This window comes from Egretta garzetta, unplaced genomic scaffold (assembly GCF_000687185.1).
Source record: "Egretta garzetta isolate BGI_Z169 unplaced genomic scaffold, ASM68718v1 scaffold163, whole genome shotgun sequence".
NCBI classification, from domain to species: domain Eukaryota; kingdom Metazoa; phylum Chordata; class Aves; order Pelecaniformes; family Ardeidae; genus Egretta; species Egretta garzetta.
The window spans coordinates 4,004,244-4,019,578 of NW_009259308.1; the positions used below are offsets into that span (position 1 = coordinate 4,004,244).

The following is a 15,335-nucleotide window of genomic DNA, read 5'->3' on the forward strand; positions in this document are numbered from 1 at the left end:
AGGAATGTTGGGTGTTCCCAAGACAAAGTAGATGAAAGACCAGTTCCACAGTAAGACTTTATTTTTCTTTGATTAATTACTTTATATGCTGTTAGTGGAGGGAAGACAGCCCAGTTAAAGACAAGTCTTTTCCCAACCCAAAGATCATTAGCTTTTTCATGCGATGGAAATTTCATTTTTCAAATAATTCTGTTGGTGAGATACAGAATCTGTTTCCCACATACAGCTGAACATTTCATCATAAAACATTTCTTTATTCTAACAAAGGGAATTATATGAGAAAGAAAGCTTTGTCCAAAAGCATCACAAGGATTCCTAGCATTTTCCACAATTCAAAATGGTTACTAATTGGTGTTCTTACCTGTGCTCATTTGCTGTGATAGAGTTAAATTAAAATTAATTGAAGAAACTCCAATTGAATTCATGGCTAAAATTGTAATGGTATGTGTGTGTTCAGTCCACGGAAATGAACAGGTAGTGCCATTATCAACATATTCTGACCACGTGGTGTTTCCTGATGTCTGATGCTTTATAACGTATCGGCTCACGCTGCACAGTGAGTGATTCTTTATCAGTGGCTGTAGTAAACATCGGCATTGATTAATTTCCCAGTCTTTGATTTCAAAAGCAAATGTTATTTGGGCAGAAGGCATTGTTCCACTTTTAAGAAAACACAACCCAATAAAGATATTCTATACACTGGCTACTGTTCTCTTAGCAAAGGCACTGTAGTCCATTTGAAGACTTAATTTCTTCTATCTCTCTCTCTGAGAGCTGACACGCTTACTTGCTATCTTTCCAGCAAAGGGAGGGCGGGGGGGGACACAAGGAAACACAACCTTTCAGACTCCTATAGTAACTCATTATTTTATATTAGTATTTTCCAGGACTGAAAAAACAGAACAGATGACTGTTTGCATACTAAACATGGACAAACAGGAGTGGGCAGTCACCGATGTACTTTTCTCCTCTGTCCTGCATTAACCTTTTAACATAGCTTTGCCCAGTTTACGTGCAGTTGCAGTGGTGTTTATATAGGCAGCTGTCTAGGAGTCAGTGGCACATTCTGCTCAGAGATGTTGGCCAGCATAACCTGGCAGCTGAGGACTGCATCTCTCATTATAACTTGCAGTCTTTGACTCCATGGTATTCTTTTTTTCTGAGCATTAGAACAAATTGTGTTTTAAGTCTCTGTTTCATAGCTTTGCATAACTAACACTGAAAGCGTAGGCTGACGTGAACGTGTCACAGAGCATTGACACTTCAGCTGCATTAGTACAGCTCAGACAGCAGGTCTGGTCTCTGCGCAAAGGAAGCTTGCAACCTGCCCAGAGATCTGAGGGCTCTCCTAAAGTAGTGAGGACTGTAAGACTTCAGGAATAATGGGATGTTCCATATGGCTGCGATGCAGTCCCACATGTAGTTCAACATGGCTGTGGTGCATGGAACTGGACCTGTGCAAGGACAGTTTAACCACAACCTCCGATGGGTACAAAAATCAGCTTACTTCAGAAGGCTGGCCTGTGAGCTTACTAAGTCTGGAAACACGCCTGTTGCCAGTGCATGTCTGTGCTGAGCCTCATCTACCCGCTCATCAAGAGCAATCACACAGCACTTGGAAAGTTTTTGTCCTGCTACATTACTATAAACTTGGTAATGATTAGGGTACAAAATCAGGTCAGCATGTGCCAGCTAGCTGCAGGAAAGATTACAGAGAATAAAAACAGAAAGGCAGGGGGGGAAAGTAACAGCAACAGAAGGTAGTAAAGTACAAGACGGGCTGACTGAGCAAAGAAGGCAGAACCATCTCATCTTGGATCACCATTACAATCAATATTCAGCAGCAACTTCTACTTGCCTCTAGTATTAGCCAAGCAAGAGGCACTAACACAGAAGTCATATCCCAAGTGCCTTGCATATGAAGTCCCACAAACAGCGCCTCCCTAAGTTTGCCTCCCCGGGCAGTATGTGCTTATCATAGTCCCTTTTTGGCAAGTCTACCAACGGTTTTTGGATCAAAGTGAAAGACCAAAATGTAATTGTTCTCACCTTCCACAGGAGCGTAACATTCTTCTGCCTCCTTGCTGGATCTTCAATAATAACTCTCCAAAATTCAGGGCCTTGTAAGGGAGCTGCAAGATTACAGAGTTTTGAAATAACAGTGTCACACCTCAGCCTGAAAACTGGACAGACCATCAGAGCGCATTCTGAAAGCACACGTACCTTTGATATCCTTTACAAGTGTATAGGCCGATCTGCTCCAGTTGCTCCAGTAACCTGATCCGTCATCCAGTTGTCTGCACCGGACCTGAACAACATACTCCACACAAAGCTTCTGAACTTTTATCACAGCTGATCTTGGTGCATTTGAAACTTCATAAAGCTGTAACAGAAGTCAAAATATTTAGAGTAAGAACAAAAGGCTGTTTAGGCATCTGTTAAGAGTCAAAATTCCTGAAAACTAATCCAATGAGGAAGTGGCCTAATCAGGAATATTCCTTTGCTAGATAATGCATATGCTTATAACCGTGATTCATTGGATGCCACAAATTCCACAAAAACCAGCTAACACACTGAATGAGAACACTGCAACAATTCACTCTTCAATCTAGATTAAAAAAGACAGTACCTCCCACGTAATTTCTTCCCTGTTCACAGCATACCGAATCTGAAATTTAAGATCATCATTTGTAAATATTGGGTTTGTCCAGCTCACATTCAGCAGCCCAACATTCCTGGTGATTTCTGCTTTAACGTTGGAGGGAGGAAGCGGCTTCACTAGAAAATCAAAAGAAAAAAAGTGACTATAATGTCTGCACTGACATTTCTCATCAAATCAAATCATCATGGTTTACTTTCTTCTGTCCTGAGGGCAGCAGGTAACCCACTGTGGCCTCTGCTATTCCAAGGAAAGCTGGACTATCATACAAACGTAACAATTCACCAATCCAGTCTGGCTGGCCCATTCACTGCAGGCTGTCTGAGAAAGGCAATGTTTGTCTAATGGGAAAGTCATTCCAATTTTGACACAAACTAAAATCACCAAAGAAAATCTTAAGTTGAAATATCAAAATTTATTACAAAATACACATTTAAAAAAAAACCAAACAAACATGGGCAAGCTTCAGCACATTTCATTGTAATTTAAACCACAATAGCTTACATTGGTGCTACCACCTGGTACCTCTCCTGGTACAAATTGCAAAAGTTATAGTCTGGCATTAATGGGATGCACAACTGTGGAAAGTAGTGGCACACATGGCCCAGAAAGGCAGCTCCTATAGACAGTGACAGACATTATGCAACAATTAATGGAAATAGTTCATTAAGTTTTTATTTTATCAATGGGAAATTACACCAAAACTGAGCTTCTCCAGCAGACTGAACATGAATGTCACAAAGCTCTTGTCTGTTAACAAAGCGAAGTTAGAATAAACTTGTTTTGACTAATCAGATGGTGAACGAGGAGAAAATAACAAAAACATGAAATAAGCTTTAGATTTTGGGTGGTACAGAGCACCTTTCATCCAGTGCAGGTCAGTTCTATTCATTGGTTTTTATTTGAAGTGATGACTTGAATAAACCAGACTTCTAAAGTTCTGATAGAATTCCTCACTGGGCAGCATCGTATAAAGCTACCACCTTTCCTCAAAAGAACACAGCCAACTGAGAGCACAGACGTGCCCGACACAGACTTAACACTACAGCTGCCATGCTGACAAGGTGCCAGGTTCTCCTGGCAAATTGTCTAAGCAGCGGAAGTGCAGGTTCTCTACCCGCCATCACTCACACCACCCTCTTTTCTGATGCCCAAGGCCACCAATAGTTCTCTGATAATCATCGAACTTGCCTGTCAAAAAGGCACAAACTTTGAACTCTTTGAACTAGGCAGGAGCAACCCTGAAAACCACAAGGCCACCAAATTAATAGTAATACTATTAATAATCATTCCCATGCCCCACTTAGCTATAATGCAGTGAACTTTGCCCTTACTTCCTGCAACATTCATTTTTGCTTACTCTATTTTAACTTTGCAATGCAAAGGACAGTTTGATTTAATTTATGTTCTCCGTATGCATGTTTCCCCACACATATAATAGATGTATTTTATTCTGCTTTATTTCATGTAGCACTTCTGTGGTCTAGCTGCCATGTTTTCTCTCCACGTATGTTCATGTCTGTGTCCAAAAATACACAGTCCAATGAATGCTCCGAGTCATAGACCAGGTAAGACACACTTTGCACATTTTGCAGTGCTTGAAAACACTCAAACACTGTTCCTGCCTCCTGCTTTTATACAAATTTAAGTAAGTGCTCTTTATGTCCAAAAGAAACTTTTCAAAAGCATGCAAGAGCATGAGCAGTCCCTAAGATTTTAAATAAACTCATTACTGTGTAAGTAATATGTGTAGTGCTACACTGTATCAAAGTATAAACTTAACAACTAATTGAAGACTTCAGAAAAATTAAGTAACCAAGAATCCTAAAAATGAGACTGCCTTTTAAAATATAATACCTTTTTATAGGTATTAGCTGCAGTTACAATCTGCTCCTGTGCCAAGCAAAATGTATGGAAATAACATTTAATCCAGTGTCTTTTAGAAGGCAGTATCAAAGTTCTTGTGTGTTTTATGTTCTTTCCACAATCTAATTTATTTAAAATGCTATGAAGAAGTACTTTACCTACACTATATAAGGAATTAAATCCAAGGTCACAAGTGAAGAAAGACATGCACAAATCTTGACCTACCCACATCTGCTGGAACGACACAAGTTGGTGAGGATTCAAGTGTTCCCAGTAAGTGCTTAAACTCTATCCACATGGTATATCCAGATAAAAGAAAAATAGGCTGAAATGTGCACTCATAAGAATGATTCTTCTGTAAATGGCATTCTTTCACCTCTGATTTTGGAGAAGTACTTGGAAAGTCAGGACAATAAATTCTGCTCCTTAAAAGAGAAAAACACCCCAACCCACTCAGTTAATACATTGCAACTATAAGCTGCTCACGGCATCAGTAAAATAGAACTCTGAAGAAAATTACAACAAATGGTGTCACTGGAACCATCTGGGGTTTCTTCATGATTATTTGGACAGATCTGGAACTTGAGTCTACACTAAATGGATAAATAACACTGCAGCATTACTCTTTAAAGCTTTGGCTCTTAGCCTGAAAAAAGTAGGAGGTGAAGGTTCTCTCCAGTTCCAAATCTTCTGATAAGAGACTAACAACAGGAAGAAACAGGTACGACAAGAGCAGGCATTTCCAAATACTCATAAATCATGTTACTTGAGTGGTATGTATTGGCAATAAGCATAGCAAGGCAGGTCTCCAGCCAAGAAATTACTCCAGCTGGGAATATGACTTTCAAAATATCAGCTGGTGTCCAGGGGAAAGCTGCCACATGGACCAATTGGACACGTACAATGAAGTCTCCAGGAGATGGAAATCGCATATAAATATCAATTCTGGAGGGTGGTATTAAAATATCACATGTAGTCAGTATCACAGCTGGCAACAGAAGAGAGGAGACCCGGACTCTGGATAAAATGGCACTGGATGTCTTATCAGTGATGGAAAGGAAAGTGTTCAAATTTCTCCTAAGCTTCTTCACAGCTCAGACTTGTGGTGAGAGTGGCCAGATAGGGTATTAGTTATTCAACTGAACCACAGAAGTTACACTTCACTGAATCTCTCCTCTTCCTGTCAACATAGCTAACACTGATTAAACCGTTGCCTTGTGCTTTGAAAGTTTAGCTTAGCATTTTCTGGTTTTACAGCATGATCATTTCTGTGCTGTTTCTGTTGGCAGCACTGACTGTAGAGGAAGATGTAGTAACAACCCAACCAAAACAAAACACCAACGGCAAAGCTATCACACCACATTACTGTAGAGCGTTGGATTTCATCTGTAAAATGTGATTGCATCAGTAACTAGGAAGAATAGCTACGTGTTCCTGGAAAACCTAACGTGCCTGATGTTAATGCAACACATCTAACTTCCAACTCTCATCCCGTGGACTTGTCTACGTCTCAATAAATACAGCAACTCCAGTGTATTTATGGTGCCTCTTACAATCAAGCTTGGGTAATTAAAAAAACCCGACCATTTCACTTGGTTTCAAGTTTGTAAACGTTCAAGTTCATTTTGTATTTTTGTTCCAAATATGCAGTAGAAACTTTTGCAAATGTGTTTTCATAACTATACATTTTTAAATGTCTTATACTTCAACTTTTTGGTAGTCAATACATTTACGTAGTCCCCCATGATTTCCCCCCCACCCCTTTCAGACCTTACTGTTAGCAAACAAACAAACAAACAAAACAAAAAGAAAGCTCACAACAAATAATAGCATCTGGGAAGCATTTTCAGACTCTATTAATGTTCACTGTTTGATCTCGCAGGAACACTGTAACAAATGTAAGGATTATCACTTTGTGTTAGAAAATAACATTTTTAGCTAAACCCGAACAGTGAAAAAGTGGGAATAAAAAACATGGCAAGAGCAGCATGGTTTTTAATCTCATGTTGGGAAGACAGTCGAAACAAAACCTACCTTAGCAGTCAGCTAGTCACTAATCCTGCCCTAAAAGCCTCCACTCGAAATCTCAAGCATTCGAGCTATTACTTTTGTCCACAAAATCCTGAAAAATATTCACTTTGGTACTAAGTTCAAAACTTCAATCCACCTCCAAGAGAGAAGACAGTCCAGCTTTCCAAAGGATTAGGTCCTCAGGGCTGATCCAAGCTTGTTTGCCAAAACTTTTGCATATCCAGTCCCGCAGAGCAGTAAAACTAAAGATTTTTTTTCTCAGGAAGGATTGTCTGTCTGTCCATCTTGTTTATATGAAGACTAACACAGTTCTAGGAAACTCTCAAGCTTAATGTATTAGTAACTCAAAGGAATTTTTTTAGTTTTGTGGTAAAACAATATAATCACAGGCACTATTTGTGCACATGAATGAAGATAGGATGACCATACCACTGGTTTAATAATCAGTTTTGTATTTTCCAAACAATATTGTGTTTGCTCCACATCCCAGTTCTCTTGCTTTGTCCAAAAGACAGACCAAGTTAAACCAACTATCTGAAAACAAGCTAGGCCAAAACACCTGACCAAAACCATGAAAACTAAGAATTGCTCTAGCCACTAAAGATGCTACCTTCATAAAGCAATTAACTAAGATTTGATTCTCTCTTTATAAGTGAGATCTTCTCCAACTGGAGTGAATTAAATTCCATCCCTTTATTTTTATCTACTGTATGTATATAGGAAAAAAGAATAGAGAAATAGAAAAAAATCAAAAATTGGATGGAGACCTCAAGAAGTCTCAAGTCCTACCTCTGAATCAAAGCAGGGTTAAATTCAAAACCAGATTAAGTTGCCCAGGGTCCTGTCCAGTCGAGATCTGAAAGTCTCCAAGGACAGATATTCTACAGCCTCTCTGGGCTGCTGCTCCAGTGCTCAGTCACTCTCACAGTGAATGGTTTTTTTCCTTATTTTCTTACAATTTGTAGATATAAGCAACTAGAATAATAATTTTTATAACTGATACAAACATCTACTTTAAGAGAACTGGCTCCCAAACTGCATCTACAGGTTTTACAAATGCTGAAGAACACTGTAAATAGAATCCATGTTGCATACTCAGGTATTAGGGACACGGTTTAGTGGTGGGATGGCAGTGTTAGGTTAATATTTGGACTTGATGATCTTACAGGTCTTTTCCAACATAAATGATTCTATGATTCTATCTATGGTCCCCTTTCTGCACACGTAGTTAATACCTCTGGAGATCCAGTTGGGAAAAAGGCCAGCTTACAGAAACTGAGCACATTTTATAATTACATCTATTTGGAATTCTTTGCTGCAATAGTACTTCCCGAGCAACGCTTTCCAAACATAAAGAGTACATTAAAAGCTATACATACCTGTAGTATCTTAACTGCAAGGAATTCCCCAGGAGCAAGGTGTTTGGGTTTGCAGACCATCTGCAAGTCATTTTAGTTAAGTATCCATCTGTTTCACATGTGATATTGATATTCACATCTAATTAAAACACATTGAAAGTTTATTAATACAGTTATGGTTGTTTATACAAAAAACATGCATTACAAATCATAACTGCTCGATAAAAGCTAACTGGAGTTTAAAATGGAAATATTCTGACCTTACTATTAAAATGCAGCAAAATTGTAATTTAAAATCATCTGGAGTCTTACCTACTACATATAATTCAGCGTATCTATGATGACATTCCCTATTTTGATGACAACAGTACAATGCGTTATAGAAGAAATTTCCTCTAGGTTTTGTTGCTTTCAAGTTGAAAAGAGTAACTTTGCTTACGCGATCATTCACAAGCGTATACTGACTTTCTGGGATTTCTTCTGCTAAATTCAGCCACCAAACAATCTTCTTGGACATTACAATCTTGGTTGTGTTTTTATAGATGCAATGAAAGGAAACGTTAGAACCAACACTGGTCAGTATCTTAGGAGGGAAGTACAGGACTTCAGCTACACAGAAGGGGAAAAAAAGGGAAAAAAAACCCACTGAGATTAGAATCTGAACAACAAAAAAAGCATATGTCAATAGAATATTATTATCATCCAGTTGTATTCCTAAATTTCCTACTTCTTAATTACTATTAATGACTATAGGGGAGAGGGGCAGAAACGAACCCTGGACTTTTTCCCCCATAACTGATGTTTAAATTCTGATAAATATAATCTTCAATATCCCCAGGCAAACAGGAATTAAATGAGCAGAAAATCACTGGAGGGTGTAGTGAAAGCAATACACAGCAGCACAAGGGAAACAGGGAATTGTACAGACTCCTCTAAATTAAATATTGGGAAACTAGATTAACACTCCTGCTTTTTACTTAGTCCACTTTTTTAAGGCATCAGGTCAGCTTATTTAAATACTGCAGTAAGTATGTGCAACCTAGAAAGGCTTCTGTACCTCATCTTACAAAGACATACACCACAAATTTTAAAATTGTAAAATTGTCCTCAGGTAGAAGTGAGAGAAGATCCAAATAAGAGCAATGTTTGAGTTTTTTTAAAAAAAAAATAAAATAAAAATCTAACCTTTGAACCCTGCAAGGATGTTGAAATCATGTGCTAGCTGAGGCATTACTGTAATACTGGAACATATATTTTGAGAAAATTGGTATTCAGAACTGGGGGAGGGGGGTAAAAAAAAAAAAGTAAAAAAAAAAATAAAAAAAATCAAGCTTTCCAGTAGTTACTAATCCTGCTCCTATGGAAGTCAGAAAGAGATTAATGTCTCAAAAACTCTACAACCTCAGCAGTCTAGTCAATTCCAAATGGTAGCAGTGATACAGCAAGTAATTCACCTAGGCATAAAGATACTGAATGTGCAAAGCATGTAAACATGCATAAGCTCAGCCTCAATCAGTCAGGGACTTAACAAAGCTACACGTGTCATACACCTGCTGAAAAGGAACAGTTTGCCAGAGATCAACACAAAGCCAGCATGAAAATCTTTAAAAGGTCAGGTTTGCTTTCCATAGTTCAGGAACCATGTCATATATTTTTAGGATTTTTCCAAAACACAGGCCTTCTCAGACAGTAGAGTAGAACTACAATACTGTCATTGTCAAAGACTTCCATATTAAATATAAATCCGACCATGAAAGTACAAAAAAACCTAACTGCCTGATTTCATTATTTACTCTTCCCACGTTCATGTGCCTCCATGAATGCAAGGCAGCATTCCTGTTACCAGCTGCTTTGCTGCTCCCAGCTGCACTGCACGCTCCACTGTTCCTCCATTGCCTCATCCCATCATTGGCCATTGGAGGACATATGCCAATTGGAGCCTCCTGCAGTGAAGAAATTAATCCCTCTATGCTGCCATCAGGTTTGTCACAATAGGATTATTTTGCTGATGAGATGTATGCTTAATACAATTACATATCCCATAACAGGATTAATAAAAGATAATCTAACAGTATCTACCGCACCTCTTTTACATCCATATTTCTCAATACACCCATAAACCCTGTCTGAAAATATCAGTATATGTGTATGTGAGAGAGAACATGTCCCCCCAAAATTCTCAAAGCTATGTAAATATATATATATATATATATATATATATATATATAAAAATCCAAAAGACTAAGGGCCAGTTAGGCCTCTAGTCATATAGCCAGGCATCTTTTTTTTTTAATTTTTATATATATAAAAATCCAAAAGACTAAGGGCCAGTTAGGCCTCTAGTCATATAGCCAGGCATCCCGCGTTTCATGCTCAATTGCCATGAAGGCCTATGTTTTTTTCAGCTTTCTTGGAAGGGAGCTCCTTCTGCAGAGTTTAGTTATTTCCTTGGTACTTGACTTAAGCACATACACTACACTATTTAGCACACAGTAAGCAGGTGTACATGTAAGCGCCTAGGTAAAGCACTGGTGTTGTCATGTAATAGTGCAGAGGATACCTGTGACAACACAGACCCAAACATTACCAGTTAACCGTAAGCAGAGCATAGAAAAATACAATGCAAAAAACCCTGAAATCTCTAGGCTGACCCAAACCAGCTCAACCTGCAAATCAGCAATCCTGAAAACTGACCAAGGATTTGCCAAACAAAATTTCTTTCCCTTCCTACATAATCTGACCATGAATAAAGAGCCATTATGATCTATCATTTTAGCAGGAGCTATGCTGATATAAGAGACCTCATTAAATCATGAGCACCCTTTACTCAGTCCAGGAGAGCTCTTACTGTGTGCAATATGTCAGGAACTCACCCTATTTGGGTAGTAACTTGACTGCAGTGTATAACATGACATACTTAACACGAAAGCCACATGCATTGAAACTGACTGACCGGGGCTACTGTGCAATTTATGAATGGGGCTCAGCATTACAAACCAAGACGGGTTATGTTAACTCTACAAACCCCAAACTGTGTTCTGCACTTTTAGTTCAGCTCAAAGGCTCATACTAAAATAAGAGTTAGAGAAAGCATTAGGAGAAAAATCTTGTATTGAGTAGAGGTTTAACGCTGCCAGCGGTCTTTTGAAACGGAAAAACTCTTAGAAAAAGAGCTTTTTCAGGGTCTGAACAGGTGCTCGGTGAGCAAGCAACAGGTCCAGACAAGATGTCATGGAGCTGACTGTGCAGTCTACATGCATTAGTCTAGAACTCTTTTAACGCAAGTCTTGTACAAAGGAAAGAGCGTACAGTACTCAGGCAAAGCCATGCAGAAAGAGAACCAGAAGGGGAAAGAACTTCCACGGGATTTTTCAGCCCAACTCATGCATACTGTACCTCCCCAGATAACTCATGCTCTCAAATACCCATTCCATGAAACAAAACAAACTGGGAAATCTGTTCTACTCCAGAAGACTACTTACTGCACACAAGCAACTGCGTGTGACCTACCTCCCAAGTTGAGATTATAGGGTGTGCTCCAGTCACTCCAGAACCCCGGACCACGACGATTCCTGCACCTCACTTGAACTAAGTAGGAAGAATTAAGTAGCGCATTGTCTATGGCCAGTGAGGTTTCTAGAACAACGTGAACCATCTGTTGGATTATCAGAAGCCATTATTATTGTATAATGAAACCGGAAAAAGAAAGAGACAGAGGGAACAAAACCAAATATTCGAGAGTATAGTTTTGAGATAGCAAGTTGGGTAAAAAAAGCTTTCTTCTTTAAATTTACTGTAAATTTGAATATGGTAGAGGTTGCATACCTCTGTGGAAAACATGTTATTCATTATGGACTGCTAATTAGCAGCTGCTTTTTATTCCAGACCCAGTTGCATGGTAGCAACAGAAAAATCAATTCACTAATAAAAGCTATAAATATTAAACATATGCATGTATCATGGCATCTGGGGTTTGCTGAAAGGAGAGAGCTTTGGCTTTAGACTTCACATAACCTAGCATTTAATCCAAAAAGAAATATAGGCATTTGTAAGACCCAAGAGGAGACGGGTCTTTCTTTTTTGTGTAATGGGTCTCCTAGTGTAACAGATGTTCGCTTGCCAGGTCTACCACACTCTGTTGATGTCTACCAGGGTCTGCTGGACACGCCAGCTCAGAAGAAACCACTGTTCCATGCCCAGCTCTACCAGACCAGCCACACTGCGCAGACCACCAGATCCACTGCCCAAGGACAAGAAGGGTGGTAAGAAATCCTAAGCTCTGGAAGAGACCCATCAACCTGCCCCACTCCATCATAAAACAGAGTGAGCAGAGCTGACTCACCTGCCAGCCATTTTGACTTGAATTTGCAGAGATCTTCACTTCATACTGAAGTGGGTATGGCATTAGCACAGGGTCAGACCAGCAGATTTTCACTTGACCTTTCTCTGTCATTTCCAGATGCAGGTTCAAAGGAGGTTCAGGCTTTACTGCAGACAAATTAATTGACAGGTTTACCACTAACTTTATTGCCTGCGACTGCTGGCAGTAATGGGGTTTTTTTACTGATTCAGAAGTCTCTTTTGTGCCTTTTCTTTAAACTCAGCTTTCAAGAGCTGCTCTACAGCTAGTGTATGACAGACTAATGTTATACAGTATCACTGGAAAAGTGCACCCTGGCACTGTTATATAGTTAGCTATCAGGACATGCTATTTCACCTAATGTTTGCGACCTAACTACATTAATTTCTTGCCTTGGGCCACAACTCTCCCCAGTAACCGAGCACTAAATTATCTTATTTGCTGAAAAGACGACTGAGAAGGATGGGGGTGCTGAGCAAAGCAATTAGCTCAGCACCTTAAGAAGTAGGAGATAATGTTCTCATACCGTACACAACAAATTTCTAAATATTCCCATCCCTTCTACAGTGATTATGGCTGTTAAAGGTCTCCAGGAGAGCTACATTAGGGCAAAGTAAAAATGGAGGATTTCAGAAGTTTCCCACAAGGATGAAGAGAACTCTCTGGAGAGGGAAATGGACGGGCAATTCAGAATGATGACTCTTCCTTGGAAAAAGGCATAGCTTTTAAAACAAAAGTCAGTAACTGCTACATCACACTTTTGTGACTCTTACAATACAAATGATGTCTGTTCTACTGATGACACCTGTTCTACTGATATCCTCTATAAACAAGTACAACTCTGTATTACACAAATATTCATAGCTTTACTTTCAAAATAATTTTTAATTGAGCTAAATCTAGGCAGAACATATACTAATATTATGCATTTTTAAAATATACTTCACTAAGCAGAACAAACTAATTATGTCATTTTAAACACTGGCAGATGCAGCTCTGAATTTTTAATTTTTTTTCCTGTAGCATAATTTAAAAGCAGCATGATGAGAAATGCAATCTCTCATCTTCAAAACTAGCCCACCCAGAGACTTTTAACTTATTCTGTCTGCAAAGCACATCAGTTAGGAAGAAGCTTATAAAAATTCTGGTTTTTCCCCCACAGCTGACAGAGTCCCTGCCTTTTTGAAATTTGCCAAGATCTGCAGTAACTGTGCAACACATATCAAATCCATAATGTCAGTATGGTTTTAACTTGATTAAATACAGAGGAATGTTTTCCAACTTGGAAAATGCTGGAAGTGTGTATGTAAGGAAGAAACCATCAGGACAACAGAGCTGCTTGAAAGAAGAGGTAGTTTTATTTCCTAACTAACTTTAGGGGCAGCTTTTTTTCGTCTCACTTTTTAATTTAAGTCCTCAGTAACATAGACAAATAAGCTCCACCACAGCCTCAGGCACAGAGCAGTCTTGATTATAGATGAAAGATCAAGTATGTTGACAGCCTGGCCTTTGCTCAGTATGGTTTTGTACTAGAGCCCAGACAGGCATTAGGCGGCTAACAAACATATACAGCACCACACTGAGCAAATGAGACAGCACCGGGAAGCCTTTTCCTGTTCTGTCTGTGCCCTCCTTCTCCAGAAGAGACATCCCGCTGCTGTTCTCCATTAAAAAAGGTTTAAAATATAGGTCGGGCTTACCTATGTCTATGGGCTTGACTGACATCAAAGGTGACCACAGAGGTGTTACACCAATCACAATCTTCAGCCACATGATGTAAGTGTAGTTGAGTCTCAGAGAAGGCACACAGCACTCACACTTGTCATACTCACTACAGTCACACTGAACAACCATGACCGTCCCCTTCAGAGAGCTTGTAGATACATCTCCCAGTGAAAGCTCTGATCTACAAGGGAAAAAAGAAACCACAAAAAACCCCAAACAGTATTTCTTTCTATACTCTCTCAACAGAGGAGGTTTGTCTATCTCAATAAGGTTTATTTACAAAAAAAAAAAAAAGAAAAAAAATTTAAAAGACAGTAATTGTAACCAATTGCTTTTACTTTGCTGCTTCTCCCTTTTTAAATCATTTCCAGGTAAAGTAGTTGAGATGATTTAATGAAAAGTATTCCTAAGGTTTGACTCTAAAACAAATGCGTTACAGTGCTAGATGATACCTGTAGTTTAGTCAGACTATTTTCTGATTCCTGACGGTAACTGTTACTAGATACTTTTTCGGCACACAGAGTTAGTTTACCTCACAGTGGACTAACTGGCAGCTCTCTGCCACCCCCACAGAGATTATGTCCTTATTCCTTTTTATGAGGCAGCGAAATAAAATCTAAACAATTTAACATGACTTCCAGCTTCTGCTACAATTCAGCATTACAAATAATGTAATAATCAAAAACAATTATTCAAGTGAAATGTTTTCGAGTTTTGGAATAACAAAAGGCTAAAGAACTCCACCATTCAGAACAAATTTTAGTACTCATTTTCAACAACTTACAGTATTTGAAAAAAAAAAAAAAAAAAAGACAGACACCCGTGTCCTCCAAAAGTCTTAACATTGTGCAGTTAATTCTAAGATAAGATAAGGCTTAAATTATTTGTATTCACAGCATGTTTGTCTATTATATAGTCTGATGTTTCCTAGGAAAGCAAATTATTTACTCATATGCATTACTACTATTGTCTTGGAGAGGCTCACAGAAAGTACTTAGTAAGTAACTTACTGCATTTTGCTTTTATTGCTTCTCAGAGTAAAGTTCATAGGACTATTTTTGACTGAATGTTCAGATTAAGTTTCAAGGAGGTTTTTTTGCCTTTTTTTTTTTATTAACACTCCTTCCTTGAGAGTTTAACATACACGGGTTTTGATTACTCAATAACTATATGGTCTAAAATAAACTTTGGAAGTTTTAAACAACTAATAGCTGCATGGGCATACTATATGTTTCCTAAACAGTTTAATCAGATTTTCTAGAAATATGATTTCAATAAATTTTAAATGAAATAAATTAAAAAGTAGCATATACTGATACAAGCAGTCATGCATTAA

At 38.6% G+C, this 15,335-nt stretch overlaps 1 protein-coding gene across 1 annotated transcript in view; it reads right to left on the reverse strand.

Moving 5' to 3' along the window:
• The window catches only part of LEPR (leptin receptor), a 35,455-nt gene that overhangs the window by 9,428 nt on the left and 10,692 nt on the right, over nucleotides 1-15,335 (reverse strand). Inside the window, exons 4-13 of the mRNA XM_035891793.1 lie at nucleotides 13,975-14,180; nucleotides 12,257-12,402; nucleotides 11,425-11,569; nucleotides 8,227-8,523; nucleotides 7,936-8,053; nucleotides 4,751-4,950; nucleotides 2,630-2,778; nucleotides 2,224-2,383; nucleotides 2,050-2,132; nucleotides 362-578 (exon numbers count right to left, since the gene is read on the reverse strand). Coding sequence (XP_035747686.1) covers nucleotides 362-578; nucleotides 2,050-2,132; nucleotides 2,224-2,383; nucleotides 2,630-2,778; nucleotides 4,751-4,950; nucleotides 7,936-8,053; nucleotides 8,227-8,523; nucleotides 11,425-11,569; nucleotides 12,257-12,402; nucleotides 13,975-14,180 — 1,721 coding nt within the window. The remainder of the gene's footprint in view (nucleotides 1-361; nucleotides 579-2,049; nucleotides 2,133-2,223; nucleotides 2,384-2,629; nucleotides 2,779-4,750; nucleotides 4,951-7,935; nucleotides 8,054-8,226; nucleotides 8,524-11,424; nucleotides 11,570-12,256; nucleotides 12,403-13,974; nucleotides 14,181-15,335) is intronic.